An 18,674-nucleotide genomic window follows, 5' to 3' on the forward strand; every position below is an offset into this window, starting at 1 on the left:
CTTCCGTTTTGAAAGAACCAGGAGGGTCCGTTACTAGCCTCGATTGGGTTTAGTGCTTGGCCCGAGCGGGTTATGTAATCCACCCTCCAGGGCAGCCGAGGTTGAACCAACTTCGTTCTCCGCCTTCAGGCCGTGATTTCTCCGCGATATCATACTTTTTGTACTCCGGACTCTACGCGACGGGAACAGCAGTTTGGGGTCGCCAGATGTGGAGGTGATACGGCTCCAGGAGCGGCGGTGTTGTTCGTTATCGCCCCGCGACCCACTCGATTGAGCTGCTGTTTGCAGTGACCGTCTTTGAAGTCTCCCTTCGCCCGTTCCCTACAACGGGGTATTCCAGAGAAATGGAATAATACCATTGCAATATGGATTTTTTTGACCTACGCTCTCATTCTTTATCCACCGCAGGACTCTGGGGAAAGTGGAGATTCATATTTATTATGTCTTGCTACCCGCCTGGATATCTCATATATACCCAATGTCCCATTGCAATAATGTTTATATCTCCCAAGGATGCAGAGAGATTCGCTCTTTCAAGGGCACTATAACCTATGGCCGAAAACATACGTCTATTATCAGTCTGTTGGACAGAAAATGTCTTTTGCTAGCCAAATTCCGGCCTGCAGGACAAACAAACCGCTCACGTTTGCTGTCATTCCGGAGATATCCAAGATGTGATAGTGAATCGCAGCCTGCTTTGATTCCCTCTGTGCGAGGGGGGAGAGGTATATATATACCTTCAATTTCTAACCGTGGCCTTTCCTTGCTACAACTCCTCTCTACGACATACCTTGCTTCCTGTGGCCTCCTCCTGAGCTTGAATTTCTTTAGAAGACTTTACAAGAATTGCATCTCTTCTCATACCCACACCTGGCTGACCTCTTAGGTGGCATATCAAAAAAATGAACCGCTTCAACATACTTTTTGCAATCCTCCTACATATCTTCGTCGTTGCAGGTGCATCCACCCCTCTATCACCGGAAACCAATGCCACAAAAAATGCACCCGTTGAAAAGTTCACTCTCGCCCCAGGCGTCATGGTAAACACGCTCGACCCGGAGTATCTCCCAGTCCAAGAGTCCACAAAAAATCCCAGAAGCACTCTCCATCGCCGTCGGACACATGTAAAGGATATCATGATGACTCTGGGCCCACGAGCCGACAAACCTGTCTGTCCGCGGGAGAAACCATGGCTCTGTGAAGGGAAAACTTGCATGAATAAATATTTCCAGCTCTGCTGTAAGGGGGGTGGGGTTTGTGATAGCCCTAAGCGTTGCGTCATGACGTTGTTTAATACGGTTACGTGTGGTTAATTAGCTGGGGCCCGGTGGGATGGATTGGATATGTTGAGTTATGAGGGGTGGATATACTGTACTTCTTCAAGACGGCTATATTAGGAATATTTACGTCACTTATTTTTTGGGCATGGAAGCTTGTTTGAACGCTGATAACTTTTGTGCTCCTATTTCCATGACCTGCAAAGCATAGCTTCGAATTAAAGCCGCTGGAATACATACAAAATATCCAAGGAACTAAGAATATCCTCTCTACTATGTAAGCTCTCAAATAATGATATGTTTCATTCTTCAATTGGCTCTCATTTGTCAATATCAGCCCCTGAAAATCAATATCACGTGACACACAGGCTCTGACCTCATCGCTAAACATAAACAGAAGCTTCGATAAGCTCCGAGCTCAACACAAACAAAGCCGAAGAATAATATACTGTTTTCACCATGGGATATGATCAATAAAAGACACTCCCAGACTCCTTAATTCAAGTAATAAATATGTGAGAGAAAAGAAACAACGAGATAAACCGCACAAAGATGTTTTCCTCACTGCCCCTCATAGAACCTCGCGACGTAAGTCCTGTCAATATCAATCTAATTTATATACCGCGGAAAGAAAAGAAGAAATTGCCTCACCACACCCCCCCACCAAATATAAATTAAACACAAAGCCACTAATCATGCTAAAAACAGTCACATACCCTCTGGTACACGCCCTCGTACCCCAACCGACCACGCAACCACAACAATCTCCACCACCATGGTTCACACGCCCGCCGCCAACAGCAGCAGCATGGTGCCCAGCGGTCTAACAATACTACAATAGCCGCCGCCGCAGCGGCGGCCTCCTCATCATCAGCCGACTCCCTAGCCACCCTTCTCCTCGAGGAACACGCGCTGCAGCTCCGCAAGCAGAACATCGCTGCATTTGGGTACGCATGGATTAAGCCGGCAGGGTGCTCGAAGACCATGTTGGGGGTGAGGGAGGAGGAGGCGGAGAGGGAGGAAGGGGCTGCGGCGGCCGCTGCAGAAGCGGCCGGGATGGAGTTTGCAGGTGATGGAGTCGGGTTGGTCGGTGGAGTGGTCGAGGGGGAGGGAGAAGGGGAAGGGGAAGGTGGGGAGACGTTTGAGAGGGATTTGGATGATGATATTCCTGATGCGGATGCGAATGTGGAAGGTTTAGTTGAGGAGGGGGAGGAGGGGTTGGAGGGGGAAGAGGATGAGTTGATGGAGAGGGATTTGGATGATGATGTGCCGGATGGGTTTGGGATTGATGATGAGAATGACGATGAGGATGAGGAGGATGAGGATGAGGATTATTTTGATAACCAGCCTGATCTTGACGATGATATACCATCCGCACCCATCTCCGTCTCGGGATCCGACGTCAGATCGGGATTGGGATTTGGGGAGGAGGAGCAAAGCATGATGGAGCGCGATCTCGACGCGGATATCCCCAGTCTAGCGGAGGATGACACCGGACAACAGCAGCAGTGGGAGCACACCGACACCGACCAGGATGATGACGATGAAGAGGACGACGACGGAGATGACGTATATATGGACGCAGACATGGACATAGACACCCACGCATCTCCTGCACAGCAGTTCCACTCAAGCAGCTCCGCCTTCCCAACCTCTTCCATACCACACCTCCATCCGCACTCTTCTTCCATACGCCGCGAGACAGAAGCGGAATCACAGTTTTTGCGAAGATTGGGTGGAGGCGGGGGCGGTGACAGTAGTCCCGTGGGCTTTGGATCGCCGGAAAACTTACGCAACCAGCGGAGGAGGCCGAGGAGACGTTCTGCGTTGACTGTATCGTCGGATAGTCTTGACTTATAGTGGTTTTAAACTACCTTTTTGCTCAGTCCCTGGGTGTTGATGGTATTTCTTCACGCCTCTTATGTATGAAGGATGTTGTTCATTCTGAAAGAGTAGCGGTTGGGGGATGGAATTCTTTCCTCTTTCTTTCTCTCTCTCTCTTTTTTCTTTCTTTTTTTTCCTGTTAATTTTTTAACTCTGCACAGCAAGGAGTTGATGGTGCAACAGGTTCTGATATAGATATCCATGTTTTATACGCTCTAAGAACATTCAAGAGGCCAGGGACTGGGCGGATTGATAACGATTATCCGGTTAAATTAGACCAAGATGATGATACATATGACGCTGACTTGCCTTCTTGAATCGACATATTTCGGTCTCTGCACGTAACAATGGGCATGGGTTTAAATTCGAGCTGTGGCCGGGGCGTTGAAACCTATTCACCGTGTATATTTTCTCGTATCGACTCTCATTGACGTAGGCACACCTTGTGTGAACTTACATTTAGAAAACAAATAAAACTAAGTTACACCGACAGCAGATTTAACGCACCGCGAACTATCTCCTCGTTCCCGACGCTGGATGAAAAAGATAAATAATTAGAAAAATGAAATCCCATGCCGCTCCACGTTCAAAGCAAAACATCCCGCCAGACAAAAAACAACAGTACACAGTTCCCTTCCCCACAGTTCATATCACGCCAATTCTATGACTGATGTTTCTTTCAAATAAAAATGGTGCTATGTATACATCAAAATAGGGCCATTTGCGTCAAGTGATTTCGCTAGACTGCGCCTGAAGGACGAGAAAGAAGAAAGTTTACCCAAGCAGCAGGGGAAGAGATTCGTGCAGCAAGTAACAATGAAAAGATCAAAGCTGAAAGACAATAATTAATAATAATTAATTCTAACCCAAGATGGGGAAAATAAACCGAAGCAAGGTGAAAAGGGGATATAAAGAAAAGAATCAGAACACAAAAAGGCAATTCGGTCGAACTTGGGAAAAAAAGATCCGTTAATAGCACCAGTAGCACCTCGATGTACATGTACATTTATGGAAATAAAACAGCCCATCTTTTGTGTTCCGTGCGTATAAATGAAAAAACGCCAATTGCTGCCTCTCCTTCTTCATATAATTTGAATTTCCTAGGCCCCAGTCAGCAAAAGAGTGTGCAGGTGAATCCACGTATAATAATAAACTCCCGGATATGCAGCGGCGATGTTGTTAGATGATGTGTAGGGGAGGCGGATGGAATGTTGACAAAGGTATATTATATAAAGGACGGTAGTGTCGTTAGGGAAAACGCGGTTGGAAAATAGATATCCATTGTTTATTGTGCGATGTTGTCGGGAGGAGAGGAAGTGGTATCTCGTGAGGTCGAATATTGGTTCCGTTACGGGAAACCCTCGATGGAAGTGGAGGCGATTGGGCCTCAAGGGTGGGGAAGGGCAATAATTAGGTACTGCCTATTCTCCATTATCCGATATTAGATGTTATCTAGGCGTCGCGAGTGAGGCGTAAACTCATGGCCTGATTCGTAGACATTCCCGGTGTGTTTCTTTGTTTGAACTTCAAGATTCAAGATCGAAGTTTCAAAAGAGCCACACGTAGATGAAGAGCAAGAACACGGCGCAGAAGAAGCCGAGCCAGACTCTCCAGCCAACGCCCGTTTTGTCAGCCATGACAAGCATGCGATTCATGGTTCCACGTAGTCGCACTCTTGTGCTGTCGAAGGTATCATTCATTTTATCTGCAAGGGCAGAAGACTCGCGGATTTCGTCACCAATCGCAATGGTTATCTGTTTTGGGGGGTTAAATAGTATGTTAGGAACTGGCACTGGAGAGTTTCTTCGCCAAAAGCTACCAATAAAGGATTGTGGAGCTGATGTAAAATACATACATCTTTCAACATCTTCACCTTTGCAGACATGCCTTGAAGTTCCGTTTCGTTTTGTGACTCGAGCGAGTCAAGAACAGCATCGGAATATTGGCCCCTATACAATATACCACCACCCCGGTTTCTTGTTAGCCGCCCGACTGTCTGGTTGTATATATCCAAACATCAAACATAAAATTGTCATGTCCCCATTGAGTCCACTTAGAGTGAAGGGTCCATCCCCAACATACCTCGAATTAGGCGTAGCAGCTCGAAAAGACCCAGCAGAACCGCCTCTATCTAGATGTCCATTTGATGATCCGGAGAAGCCATACCCGCCAATTTTGCCGCCGGGCGACCGGCTTCCCTGCCGCATCCTCTCGCTGCTTCCGCCGCCATATGAATCGAAGAGGCTCGAAGAAGCTCGAGGGTCGCGCTGGTGAAGCGTGGAATGGGTGAACCTGTTCAAAGAAAGCAGGAAGAAGGGATGTTAGCGGGTTGGTCGCCGCCCAGTAAAAGAAGTAATGCAGCAGGACATACCTCGACGCCATTATTGTGATATCAGTGCGGAGTGCAAGGGACAGACATTATATCGTGTGCTGAAGAAGAGAAAACGGAAGGGGTTGGACAGACGGTGATAGATCTCATATTATTATCTGGCTTTCGTTTTGAAGTTGAGGAACAAATAAAGTTGATAGAGCGGCTTAGTCATTAAACCGATATTCTAAGAACGGATTAGCGTTAAAAGTGGATAAATTTGGGTCTTGGCACGTGCATTTGAGTTCTGGCCGAAAACGGACATGGGAAGCCCTAACATCTATACTGCAGAAATGATGTGGTTGAGGACAGTGTTTTGTATTCATTCTATCCCATTGACAGTGGCTTTTATTCATGATCAATGTGTTTAAGATGTGTCCTTCCTGTTCACAATGACAGTGACAGTCTGTCAATAATCATTGAGTGAGTTCATGATCCAACCTCCTTATTACAGTGGCAGGTTCAGATCTAGATTGTTGATTGAAAAAGTCACTTCATCACAGTCAAGGAGGAAAGCTTTGTTTATTCCAGTATTATTGAAAAATAACTGCAAAGATCTATCCCAATTTCCCCTGTTTTCCCTTTGTTCTCGCTTGTTTTTCTGCTGAGGAAACAAAAGAGTTGGGACATCCCAGAAGGAAGAGAGAAGCTTAACCCTCGATGTACGAAAATTCACTGCTTTAGGTTTCTTTTGATGATTTTTATATCTTCCGCCTCTCTCTGATTACTTCATTTCTCTGGTCATTTACATGACTGTTTCTGCTTCAGGGACGCCGGAGGGAGGAAAAACAATATAAGTGCACCACCCAAATATGCTTGGACTTTTAGATAACATAGTTTTATGGGGGGGATATCACACGCCTGCCAAAACCATTTTCCCAGCCACCAAATATCAAACGAGTAGAGGAAGGGGGAAAACGCTGTAATCCAACTCAGAGGAAACGGGGCAAGCAGAGATATTGTTCAGCTGATAAATCAGCACATAAGTTTTTCTCATTCGCTTCTTTATTTATTTGTAAAAAAGCAGGAAATACCGCAAAACACCCAACCAAATGACCCTATATTCCTGTCGTTTCGTCATTTTCTTGTTTTCTCTTGCTCACAACCTTCTAATTTCGTTTCTCAATCTCTCATAATATGATCGTCGTCCTGGTTGGTGGTGGTATCATCTTGGAGCTCAAAATCTCCATCGTCGTCATCCTCATCGTCAATCGGGTCGCCAGCCTCTTGCGCCTTTTTCGCAGCCTCAGCGAAATCAATCATTTTGCCACGGGTGCGTCGGCCGTCGCTGATGATGTTGTCGGCGGAGATGGGTTCGAGGTTGTCCTGTGCAGTATCTTCGTCTTCGTCATCTGCTTTGGTTTCCACAAACGGGATGGGTTAGTTTGGTTGAAGAACAATTGGATAGGGAGAAGAGTTGAGACCGCCAAGAGAGGGACGGAAAACGCGATGCCAATATTCAAAGATATGGAAAGACAGGATTATGTTTTCCGGCAAGGAACGACAGGGGTAAATTTAGCGTAAGAGAAGTGGATGGAAGCTCATTACCCTCGACTGGCTGTAGATCCAAGCAAATAGAAATTGTTAGTAGTTCTTCCTTAGGACTCAATGGAGGTAGGATATGCGACTCGTACGCGCGCAATGACGAAATGGCCGAAGGGGGATGATTTGGATACGTACCAGATCCTCAACGGTGCTTTCTTCAGAAGAGCTCTCCTCATCCTCGCCCATGCTCACATCGTCAGCTGGATGGGTGTCAACTGCTTTGCCCTTTCCCTTGTCTAGGCCGCTAGTTGCGCCACCGCCAAAAGCAGCAGCTCCGGTGTCGCCCATGATGCGATAGTGGTGTTGTTATAGCTAGAAAGGAGGTAGAAGGGAGGTTGACGGAGGAGGTAGGGCGGAGAAGTAAAGGAGGAATGAGGAAGATACTTTGTTGAAGGAGGAAAGTCTCCGTTCTGTGAGGGTAAGGCAGGCAAGGACTTCAGTATTATTGGGACGAGGACTAAAGTAGCAGGCTGCCCCGGTCAGGTCGCGGTACGGATATGCCGCTAGGCTGGTTTTGGGTGGAGTCAGATGACCAGCCAAGCCCTATCGGGTTGCCTTAAAGATCCATTTCTGAATCCCCTTTTCCAGACAACAACAACATATGAGTGAGTGAGGCGGGGATATTGGGCATATTCAATTCCAGGGACTTTATATCCTTATACTTGTTTAAATCAGTGATTACTGGTTTCTCATAGGACTTCCCAGTGATCGATCTAATAGACTCCAAAGGAGCCCTTCTGTGCTGCCAAAATACGGGCTTATTTCAATAGATAGACCTTTCTTCACCATCGATGCTTTATTCCTCTATTTTGATTGAACATATCATATGATATGGATTGTTAGTGGTCCATATGAAGAGCTTCGTGCGCTATTTCCCATATGACTACAAGTCTACACCGTACAATTATCATGTCTGAAATCATGTTTCATATTTTAGGGATAACGAACCTTTATCAACCATCTTTCAAAGTGAGGACAAATCTATCCATTCAGATGGAAGAAAGGACAAAGGAGCGTCAATACAGAACATACTTTTCCTCCCATGTCTCATCTCCTGGTCAAAAAGTAGTACTCTCTATCCATCATCGCAAATGTCGGGGGTAGATGGTATCTTGAATCCCCCCTGGATACTCTCACGGACGCGAAAACCAAACCGGAACCCTATTCGAAACCATTCGAAACAATATAGCAGGCCCCCGTTTCATGTTCGTGTCTACTAGACATAAATGATAAATATCCATGAAACGCGAGATATTCGACCACAAAAATATTTTATTTCAAGATGAACTATCACACTATCTTGCCCTACGCCAACCTAGACCAGCCCTGCCCTGGCCTTCAGGAACAAAAAAACTGTCCGTCACCCAATTTCCCTTAACCACCGGCTTCTATAATCTCATATATCATTATTCTCTGCCCCGTCTAGTGCTCGAACATATATGTTCCGTGATCAGTTATATATCTTTCAAATAATAAGAGCACTAAAGCAGGGTTCCGGAGAGGAAAAGTAAAAAGAAAAAAAAAGAGGATCGCTGCACATACCTTGAACATCGCCATGAACACCAGCAGCACCAGCAGCAGCAGCACCGTCCTTCAATCCCCCATGCATTGGCTCTGCCTCATCCGTCGCAGACCTCCAATACCACCACCTAAACCTCTTAACTAGCTGCTTCCCACTTTCCAATTCCCTTCCACTCTCGCTTGCATGTTCGCTTTCGTGTTTGATTTCACTCCCATCTGCCGCCCCAGCATGGGGTCCTCCAGGTAGTATTACTAAGTCCGCCGGCGCCGGCCCATTCCTGGCTCTGAGCCCGAGTCCGAGATCGACTCCGAGTTCGAGGGCCGCGTCCGCTTTCGCAAGTGCTCTATCTTTACCGCGCAGATCATCACGCCTGTCAACATTCATCCCCTTTCCAAGCGCCAAGGGAGACAGCGCCAGGTGGGCTTCTGTGTTGGGTTTCTCCAGGTCAGATTGATTGGGGGTCGGCAGGGCGGAGGCTAGCATGGGGAGGGTTGATACTGTGAGGCATAGAAGGATGCCGGCGAGGGTGTTTGTGGAGTGCATTGTTTTTGTTTGGTGAGTTTTGTGCTTTCGTTATTTCGTTCTGGTATGTTTTTTCTGTCCGTCTCGAGATGTTTCTGGGTGTATATGAATATGTATACTGTAGGGCCGCGGGTAAGAGGAGTATGTTAACCCCTTTAACTTTTCTATTAGCAGAAGGCTCCAGGAGCTCTGAGGGAGAAAGAGTCACTAGCAATATATACCACTCATTCCTCTCATTATCCCCATGGGAGGAGTAATAAGCATCCAGATTCCAACACAGCCCTTCGTCGCGCTTCATTTCTAATCCATGGATGCATTGCATACTTGCTACTTTGGTCGGCTATGGAGCCAGTCATTTTCCCTTGCTGATATCTTATATCCCCGGCTCCAGTCGCGCGGTTAGATATATATATGTAGAAGTCATTTCATGCTGTGTCCATTTCTCTTTTCCTTATCTTTCATTATATAGATCTCTTCTTATCGTTACTCCTTGGAGAAGTAGAGAGAGTAGAGGGAGGAGCATAGGCGGAGTAGTGCTGCTGCGCTTTTGCCCCATACACGGGGCCCTCGGCAAGGATGCAGTAGACAGAGGCGTGTTTAATGTTATCGGTGACTTTTGAAACACGAAAGGAAGGAGGTCTCTTATAATTTTCGACATTTCTTTTTAGTTTTTCTTTAATTTTTTCTTTAGTCGATTAGTTAACTAAATAACATGATATAAAATGTTGACCTCGACGAGCCAATGAAGATGTGCGTATATATATATCCATATGGGCGTCAACCCGACCACGAGATCACACCGCATCACACCGCATTGCTATTTAATATATTTGCCCCAATGTGTAATCAAAAGCATCAATTGTTACATCGCACATCCATACGCGATCCAGGCATTGTCGGGGGTCCCAGATGCATAGGTATTCGATGATGTGCGATCCACATAGACGGATGAAGGCAAGAAGTCTTCCGTTTTCAATTTTGATGGACAGGCAGGGATATTTGTTCTTACTGACAAAGAAATGCTCAGCCAGGGGTATCACTGGCTTACTTATGCCACGTCGATGCTTTGAACCTGTATCATTGTCATATAACGGAGTATATGCCTCCTAGGTACACATTGTTGTCACTGATCCATGCGTACTGGGTTGGAGTTGTGGTCCCTTGGAGCAGAGGCACGCTGGTTCTGCGGATGAAACCCCTTCAATGGTCTTCAGGAAGCTAGCTAGAAACGGCTTCGGGCCACTTGTGATGGGCTGTTGTTATCTTTCCGGAGTCTGATAGTTATACACAGTAAATAATACACGTAACTAACTTATTGAATGTGGCTAAGAATAAAGATGGACATGATTAGAAAAAGGAAAATCAAAATTTCTAGCTCTGCTAATCCATAGTTATCAATCTCATCTACGGAGTACCGAGATAAAAGTTCTCCATTTCTCAATAAAATAACTAGTTACTCAACAGACACATTTATATTGGAGATAAGAATTACAGATCAAGTCTATATTATTATATATGTACAGTTACAGTAAACCCGATGCCCAAAAAGCCAAGACCAGGCTCCTTGAGGATGACTCATCCGGGCAGGAACAATAATTTCCCCGCCAATCACGGTTTGTTTTGAGGCAAATAGTTTGCCACACACAACCGCGTTTGATGAACAAGAAAACGAGCCGCCCACTATGATTACGTCATATTCGCTTCCGTTGCCTCATCATCGATCATTGCAACAGATAGCAGCAGCAAAATAACAACAACACCAACCCCACAGATGGAATATTCCAGCGATATAGAGAAAATAAATCAAGACATTCAATTGGGTTAGGAGCTAAGAGCTGCCTTGTCTAGAAGTAGCGAGTAGTAACAGCTTGTGTTCTTGTTGTTGTTGTTGTTGTTGTTTCTTTTTTTTTGTAGAGGAGGTGTGGAATGCGGTGGACGGCGGTCGAAGGTGCTGAACTTGCTAGAAGCTTCTGGCGCCGAAATTGACCGCCCGCATATAAACAATTTTTGGCCCGCACAACAACATCCCACTTCTTATTTTTTCTTCTATTCCTCTTCATTCTTCATCCTCACAGCTACCCGCTCTGCTTCTTCTTCTTCCTCCTCCCATCTATCTCTCTCTTCATCGCACCAATTCTCGATCTCCCCTTTCATTCATCTACATCCTCTATCCTCTGCATCTGTATCATATTGCACATTTCTCACCAGCTGCCGTTTTAATATCCCGCTTCATACATCTAATTCCTTCAAAATGGGTCCCGCTGTCGGTATGTCTATAATTTTCCCCCCCTCTCCTCCAGTATTGCTCGTTATTTCATCCTCCTGCTTTGATTGCTGCTGACTTGGCCTCGTTTTCGACAGGTATCGATTTGGGTACCACGTACTCCTGCGTGGGTATCTACCGTGATGACCGCATCGAAATCATTGCCAACGACCAGGGTAACCGAACCACCCCCTCGTTCGTTGCTTTCACAGACACAGAGCGCCTCATCGGTGATGCCGCAAAGAACCAAGTCGCCATGAACCCATCCAACACAGTCTTCGACGCAAAGCGTCTCATTGGCCGCAAGTTCGCCGACCCTGAGGTTCAGTCTGACATGAAGCACTTCCCCTTCAAGATCATCGACAAGGCTTCCAAGCCTGTCATTCAAGTCGAGTTTAAGGGCGAGACTAAGGAGTTCACCCCTGAGGAAATCTCCTCCATGGTCCTCACCAAGATGAGAGAGACTGCCGAGTCCTACCTTGGCGGCACTGTCAACAATGCCGTCGTCACCGTCCCCGCCTACTTCAATGATTCACAGCGTCAAGCTACCAAGGATGCTGGTCTCATTGCCGGCCTCAACGTCCTCCGTATCATTAACGAGCCTACTGCCGCTGCTATTGCTTACGGTCTTGACAAGAAGGCTGATGGCGAACGCAATGTTCTCATTTTCGACTTGGGTGGTGGTACTTTTGATGTTTCCCTCCTGACTATTGAAGAGGGTATTTTCGAGGTCAAGTCCACTGCCGGTGATACTCACTTGGGTGGTGAGGACTTCGACAACCGACTCGTTAACCACTTCGTCCAGGAGTTTAAGAGAAAATCCAAGAAGGGTTAGTGAAATCACCATTTTTTCCCTCGTTCCTTTTATTCTTCTTTATCTACTAACACAATTCTAGATCTCTCCTCCAACGCACGTGCACTCCGCCGTCTCCGCACTGCTTGCGAGCGTGCTAAGCGAACTCTCTCCTCTGCTGCTCAAACTTCCATTGAAATCGACTCTCTGTACGAGGGTATTGATTTCTACACCTCCATCACCCGTGCCCGTTTCGAGGAGCTTTGCCAGGACCTCTTCCGCTCTACCATGGATCCCGTCGAGCGTGTCCTTCGCGATGCCAAGATAGACAAATCCTCCGTCCACGAAATCGTCCTCGTCGGTGGTTCTACCCGTATCCCCAGAATCCAGAAGCTTGTCTCCGACTTCTTCAACGGAAAGGAGCCCAACAAGTCCATTAACCCTGACGAAGCCGTTGCCTACGGTGCTGCCGTCCAGGCTGCTATCTTGTCTGGTGACACTTCTTCCAAGTCTACCAACGAGATCCTCCTCTTGGACGTTGCCCCACTGTCTCTCGGTATCGAGACCGCTGGTGGTGTCATGACTCCTCTCATCAAGAGAAACACCACCATCCCCACCAAGAAGTCCGAGACCTTCTCTACCTTTTCTGACAACCAGCCCGGTGTCCTCATCCAGGTCTTCGAGGGTGAGCGTGCCCGCACCAAGGACAACAATCTCCTCGGAAAGTTCGAGCTTACCGGCATTCCCCCCGCGCCCCGTGGGGTGCCTCAGATCGAGGTTACTTTCGACGTTGATGCTAACGGTATCATGAACGTCTCGGCCCTCGAGAAGGGTACTGGCAAGACCAACAAGATCGTCATCACCAACGACAAGGGCCGTCTCTCCAAGGAGGAGATCGAGCGCATGTTGGCTGAGGCCGAGAAGTACAAGGCTGAGGATGAAGCCGAGGCTTCCCGCATCAGCGCCAAGAACGGCCTTGAGTCCTACGCCTACTCGCTCCGCAACACCATCAGCGACCCCAAGGTCGACGAGAAGCTCGATGCTGCCGACAAGGAGAAGCTCAAGTCTGAGATTGACAAGACCGTCCAGTGGCTCGATGAGAACCAGACCGCCACCAAGGAGGAGTATGAGTCTCAACAGAAGGAGCTTGAAGGGTATGTAAAACCAATATTTCTTCTTTCTCAATCCCTCGAAAAACATAAATGGTATAACTAACAAAATTCAATTTAGTGTTGCCAACCCCATCATGATGAAATTCTACAGCGCAGGCGGCGAAGGCGCTCCAGGCGGATTCCCTGGCGCTGGTGGACCCGGCGGCTTCCCCGGCGCCGGTGGACCTGGCGGACCTGCTGGCGGCGACGACGGCCCAACCGTCGAGGAGGTCGACTAAAATTTTCCCCCTTCCTAATTTCTCCTCCCCCCATAATTATTACCAAAAATCCTACGTTTCTTTTGTGTTCTCCTAGTTTATCTTTTCATAGTGGTTTTAAACGGGTTTTTCCTTTTTTTTTTCCCTTAATGTTTTAACGTTCACGGCCTTCTGGTTTTTTTTTTTTTTTTTGTGTTCTTTCCTTGTTACAAATTTTATGTTGTGCTGGAAAACAAAAAAGATCTTAATTATGGAATTACTGGAACATGCTCTTTCTATCATTCTACTACGAAAAACAAAATACACATCAACCATAGTGATAAGAGTCTTTCCTCTCTCCATCGAAGAAGGCAGGAGGGAAGAACCTAATGCTAAAGGTTCCCTTTGAGCTTTTAATTAGCTTATTCTAACTCAGCCTTTGTGCACTTCTTTTCGATATACCCGTAGGGCCGTAGCTACAAACGTATGTTCTCCTCGACATCCCTGCCATGGTCTTTTGTGGTATTTCCTCAATCAATATTCTGTAGCTTCTGAACTTATTTCTCCACCCCCTCCCCCGGGTGACATAAATTCTCTTGGAAAACCTCTATTCACCATTCGTTCATTCTTTTTGTCCGTTTTTATTGTGGTGTTTTTGTAAATGAATGATGATCGGGAGGGGTAGGTACTTGCAACTCTCTACCATACAAGAAGGAAATATATTTTTCTTTTATACTCTTTCGGTATTCCAGCTTCGTCTGAATTTTTTTTTTAAAACGTTCCGTGAGAGGGTTAAGAGAAAATAGGTACTGTTCTCCCAAATCCTAGGGGCCCCTTTTAGCGCTGGCCTTCCTGTCTACGACTATCTCCCCCTCTCAAAAATAACTTAAGTCTTTCTTTATTCTCGCTAGCAACCAGCAACAAGAGAGAGAAACTACTGCATTTCATCCAACGTCTGACACAATTTATTTATTTTAACTTTGCTCTGTGTCGATGGCCTACGAGGAAAAATGTATGGCCAAACGCTTCCTTCAGCAGCTCAGCTCGGCTCAGCCCCCTGTGTGACATGACAACCTGCTTCATGGGGAGGCGCACAGAGGGGCCGATGGACCCTATATATATATATATATATATATGAGTGCCAGTGGAACGTATAGCGCATTGTTCCATGAGATATTGCAAAAGCTGTTGTCTTTTGTTTTGTCCAGCTTGCTCTTTTCTATCTATCACCAGCTGAAGAGTGAACGTGGTTTTCTTCTAACTACCACTAGCGAAGCGCTGGTTTTACTCTTCTCTGCCGGGCACACTGCGTGTATATGGATATTATTAGATTATCTGGATATAACTACGTATATCAATGCCGATAGAAAAAAAAAGTTCCACTAAAAGCAACGCAACCAGCTGCAGGATGAAGATGAAAAAGAACCTGAGCATCCGCTGGGAGAGCTTGAAAAGGGCTGCTGTGGTGTAAGTTAAGGAACAACTCTCCCTCTTGTTTCTCCATCTTTTTTCTCTTTCGCCCTGAGAGACTGGCGGCCACCCTTCCCCGGGATCTACTATCATGAAATGAAACAGCGTTCCCAAGCTGAAGAAAAAAGGACAGCCCAATCGATGAAAACGCCCACTACGAGAACGGCACCTGGTGCAACCGCGATCTCATCCCGATTCCGCCGGAGAGGCGGACGTGGGGGGTTTGGGGGTATTTTGGTATGGCCCCTGAGTGTTGCGTTAGAAGGAGAAGATGAAGATGAAGATGAGAAGGAGAATTCAATAATTGGGCACTACATTCATACCTACATGCTACGCCATGCTGTGCTGTGACAAAATAAATAGAAAATGTCCTGCTGATTCTCAATGTGGAAATCACGGCTACGTTATATATCAGGATACTGGACGGTATCAGGCTCCTGCATCTTTGCATGGACTATTGGAAGTACACTGCTTGCCTTTGGGCTTAGTCCACAGCAGGCTATTGCGTGTGTGGTGGGTGATTTTTCTTTTTATATATAACTCGATGATCGCTTTCTCTGCCTACCCCCCCCCCCCCCCCCCTCCAACTTTGTCCCGCTCTGTGATTGCTCAGCAATGAGCTGATCACGGAGTTCTAATTTTCTATTGTAGGTCGTTGGCGGGATACTTACGGGATTGCTCGCGGTGGCATGTGGCTGGATGGGGGAACGGCAGCAGATCGGATTCACGGTTGCGTCGCGGTTTTCATGGGGGATGAGGGGATCGTACTGTGAGATCTTTCTTTACTGTTTTGCTTGTTTGTTTCTTTATCCCGCTGTCATCATTGCTTGGAGGCTAATCGGTTCGCGGTTTGGCGGGGAGGGAAATCTAGTCCCCGTCCTGCTTCGTGCCTTTGTAGGATCGATGTGGTTTGGAATGCAGTCATTTTGGCATGTACCTTTTTCATATCCAAAACCGGCGCGTGTTTTTGCTTTTCTCTCGTGGGAATGGAAATTGAAGTTCATTGCTGACGAGCCCTCACTTTTATATCATTTTTTTATATTTAAGGGGAGGCCAAGCAACTCGAGTCCTTATCGGGGCCATCATCCCAGGTAAGTTGCGCCTTTCTCAGCTAATTCTCTCTCTGGGAACAATCGACTACTGGGTTGCCTGCTGACGTTGATGTCTAGGGTTCGCACATATGAAGAACTACTTCGCGGAAAGTTCCCATCTTACAACAAATGACTTCATCGGCGTGGTAATTTGGTACGCCGCTTTCATCCCCCTCTGTCTCATCCCGCCCGAGCGCCTACAAAAGCCATTTGCCATTTCATTCGTCCTCTTCGCGTCGTCCTGTATTGGAATGTTAATATGGTGCGCTCTCCTAGCCCCGTTTCCCTTCCCCCCTACATAACTACAATAGACTGTTCATCTTTTTAACACCCACTTGCCCTTATGACAGGGGCGTCGAAAATGCACATGGACCAGGATCCATGTTCCATAAACCCGCAAGCACACCCTCTGTCACCTGGGGTATGCTCTATGGCATCAGCGCTATACTGGGAGCCTGGGGCGCCGGCACCCTGGCCCAATCTGACTGGACGCGATATGCCAACCGGCCCCTGGCGCCCACCCTTTCGCAGCTCGTAGCTGCGCCAGTTACCATTGCTGTCACTGCGATAGTTGGTATCATTGTGACGAGTGCTGCAAATGATTTGCTCGGCGAGATTATGTGGAATCCCATATATTTGATTGCGGCGATACAGGAGGAGTATGAGTCGAGTGCGCGGGCGAGGGTGGGTGTGTTTTTTGCGTCGGTGGGAATGGTTGCGACACAGCTTGCGGTATGTCCCATTTCTGTCCCTGTAATGATTAACAAGAATCCCTTCTTTTTTTCATTAATATAATTTTGTGAGTACGTGCAGATATCCGTTGTTTTGAATTCTATTTCGACGGGCATGGATATGGCTGGGCTGTGCCCAAAGTATATCAACATCGTCCGCGGAAGCTACATCATGGCTTTTATCGGGTTTTGCTCGCAGTACGTTAAATGGAAAACTTCCCTTTGTTCATATCCATTCTCCCGGCTGCAGGAAGTATCTGTGGGAAAGGTTATCCACCCCTCAACTGACTTGATACATTCATCCTAGACCGTGGCAACTTCTCGCAACTGCCACCAAATTCCTCTCCGTAGTATCGGGGTTCGGGATCTTCATGGCCTCCCTGACGTCTGTAGCACTTTTCCCACTTTTTCCCTTTTCCTTTTCCCACCCCCTTCTTCCATGCTAGGTGCAATTGGAATTGAAATTGCAATATATATATATATATATATATATATATATTTCTAACAATAATCGTTGAATCCGTTTAGTGGCATTATGCTGGCTGATTACCATGTCATCCGCCGACACAAACTTAAAATAGACGACCTCTACACGGGTGATCCGGGGAGCATATACTGGTATTGGCACGGGTTCAACTGGCGCGCTGTCGTTGCGTTTGTATCTGGCGTGTGGCCGTTGTTTCGTGAGTTCACCGTTATATAACCACCACCCTTTCCGTGTTTACCCCCTAGATCATCCGCCGATACGATCCTTCATTGCATCTATACACTCATATTTGTCCAAAAGAGAAAAAGCAAAATCAGGATTTTGCATATATATATATATATATATATATATCTATGTATACTATACCCCCCTACTAACAACCCTCCAACCCCCCCCCCAAAAAAAAATAGCCGGCCTCATCGCCTCCATAAACAACATCACCCACCCGGGCCTAGCGAACTGGATCAAACTGTTCAATCTGACCTTCTTTGTTGGCCTCGCTGTCAGCTTTGCTTCCATGGCTACTGTGTGCTATATATGGCCTCCTCGGGGGTTAGGGGAGGAGGCGCCGTTTATATCACATATGCAACGGGCGGACGGGGTGGATTCTGTCTTGGTTGGTAGAGAGGACATTGCAGCGGGGCAGGGGAGATCGGGATTGGATGGGGTGGTCAGGGTAGATTTGAAGGATGATGGGGCGCTGCGGGGGGTGGAGAGGGTGGTGTAAAAGGGGGAGGGAAGAGGGGTGGTTTTTTTTTTCTTTTTTCTTTTCATTTTTTCATTTTTTCATTTTTTCATTTTTTTTTCTGGGTGGTTCTGCTTGAGATAGATGGGGTATGGGTTTGAAAACGGGGGGATGTTTGGACGGAACTACCTTCAGTTCAGGAAAAGAGGCAGATCTATATACCGTTAGACAGCTCCAGAGTGGTCGGTCTCACCAACTTCCAATGACAGATATATAATTAGGTATAGGTTTCATGTACATTCATTTCTTACCACAGTGACCGCTGTCTTCATCTAGAGAGAAAGAAAAGAGAAAATTCCACGAAGTTGTTTGCTGGCGGAGTTTTGATACACATTCTTTGTTACTGTACGTAGTTAGTGTAGTAACTTATATTAGTTATCCATTCCATCCGGTTGGTTGCAACGTGGAAACATCAGCAAGTGGAAAAAGAAAAAAAAAAAAGATAGACCTATTGCAACCCAGTAGCATGCACTCACTGGATGATGAAACTGGACAAGCCAGATATGAGTCTCCGGGATGACTGGCCCCTGAGGACGCATTTCGTAACTTGTAGTATGTGTGTACGTGTACTTGTGTGTAACTACTGTACTACTACTTATTACTGTACGTGTACATGTACATACATGTA

General features: G+C 46.6%; 7 protein-coding genes across 9 annotated transcripts; 4 read left to right on the plus strand and 3 right to left on the minus strand.

Annotated features, from left to right (window-relative positions):
• Positions 1-123: 123 nt before the first annotated feature.
• BDCG_17181 (uncharacterized protein) lies at positions 124-1,595 on the plus strand. The gene has a single exon (XM_045426327.1). The coding sequence runs from the start codon at positions 903-905 to the stop codon at positions 1,311-1,313; it is 411 nt and encodes a 136-aa protein (XP_045281362.1). The 5' UTR covers positions 124-902; the 3' UTR covers positions 1,314-1,595.
• A 103-nt stretch (positions 1,596-1,698) lies between these two features.
• BDCG_05703 (uncharacterized protein) lies at positions 1,699-4,182 on the plus strand. The gene is made up of 2 exons (XM_045421388.1): positions 1,699-1,865; positions 1,986-4,182. The coding sequence occupies exons 1-2, from the start codon at positions 1,830-1,832 to the stop codon at positions 3,135-3,137; spliced, it is 1,188 nt and encodes a 395-aa protein (XP_045277288.1). The 5' UTR covers positions 1,699-1,829; the 3' UTR covers positions 3,138-4,182.
• On the minus strand, positions 3,279-5,653 carry BDCG_05704 (blocked early in transport 1). The gene is made up of 4 exons (XM_045421389.1): positions 5,533-5,653; positions 5,244-5,453; positions 5,017-5,110; positions 3,279-4,915 (listed from the first exon to the last, which is right to left on the minus strand). The coding sequence occupies exons 1-4, from the start codon at positions 5,541-5,543 to the stop codon at positions 4,709-4,711; spliced, it is 522 nt and encodes a 173-aa protein (XP_045277289.1). The 5' UTR covers positions 5,544-5,653; the 3' UTR covers positions 3,279-4,708.
• An 81-nt stretch (positions 5,654-5,734) lies between these two features.
• Positions 5,735-7,541, minus strand: BDCG_05705 (the record flags this gene model as incomplete). 2 transcript variants are annotated; one of them, XM_045421391.1, is made up of 3 exons in its annotated part: positions 5,735-6,881; positions 7,078-7,087; positions 7,210-7,541. In XM_045421391.1, the coding sequence occupies 3 exons, from the start codon at positions 7,360-7,362 to the stop codon at positions 6,652-6,654; spliced, it is 393 nt and encodes a 130-aa protein (XP_045277290.1). The 2 variants fall into 2 exon arrangements, with proteins under 2 accessions (XP_045277290.1, XP_045281363.1); XM_045421390.1 differs by having other exon boundaries at positions 6,652-6,884; positions 7,210-7,362.
• Positions 7,542-8,328: 787 nt separating this feature from the next.
• BDCG_05706 (uncharacterized protein) lies at positions 8,329-9,494 on the minus strand. The gene is made up of 3 exons (XM_045421392.1): positions 9,340-9,494; positions 8,617-9,271; positions 8,329-8,496 (listed from the first exon to the last, which is right to left on the minus strand). The coding sequence occupies exons 2-3, from the start codon at positions 9,137-9,139 to the stop codon at positions 8,471-8,473; spliced, it is 549 nt and encodes a 182-aa protein (XP_045277291.1). The 5' UTR covers positions 9,140-9,271; positions 9,340-9,494; the 3' UTR covers positions 8,329-8,470.
• Positions 9,495-10,702: 1,208 nt separating this feature from the next.
• BDCG_05708 (hsp70-like protein) lies at positions 10,703-14,677 on the plus strand. Its single transcript, XM_045421393.1, has 4 exons — positions 10,703-11,385; positions 11,480-12,211; positions 12,278-13,328; positions 13,405-14,677. The coding sequence occupies exons 1-4, from the start codon at positions 11,370-11,372 to the stop codon at positions 13,562-13,564; spliced, it is 1,959 nt and encodes a 652-aa protein (XP_045277292.1). The 5' UTR covers positions 10,703-11,369; the 3' UTR covers positions 13,565-14,677.
• Position 14,678: 1 nt separating this feature from the next.
• BDCG_05709 lies at positions 14,679-18,085 on the plus strand. 2 transcript variants are annotated; one of them, XM_045421394.1, is made up of 12 exons: positions 14,679-14,989; positions 15,126-15,229; positions 15,408-15,505; positions 15,644-15,761; positions 15,864-15,921; positions 16,040-16,083; positions 16,162-16,345; positions 16,434-16,815; positions 16,897-17,012; positions 17,122-17,199; positions 17,343-17,497; positions 17,712-18,078. In XM_045421394.1, exons 1-12 carry the CDS (start codon positions 14,880-14,882, stop codon positions 18,026-18,028), a joined length of 1,764 nt encoding a protein of 587 aa, XP_045281364.1. In that variant the 5' UTR covers positions 14,679-14,879; the 3' UTR covers positions 18,029-18,078. The 2 variants fall into 2 exon arrangements, with proteins under 2 accessions (XP_045281364.1, XP_045281365.1); XM_045421395.1 differs by having other exon boundaries at positions 14,706-14,989; positions 15,126-15,505; positions 17,712-18,085.
• Positions 18,086-18,674: the final 589 nt, after the last annotated feature.

This window comes from Blastomyces dermatitidis, assembly GCF_000003525.1.
Source record: "Blastomyces dermatitidis ER-3 genomic scaffold supercont1.6, whole genome shotgun sequence".
Taxonomy (NCBI): Eukaryota; Fungi; Ascomycota; class Eurotiomycetes; order Onygenales; family Ajellomycetaceae; genus Blastomyces; species Blastomyces dermatitidis.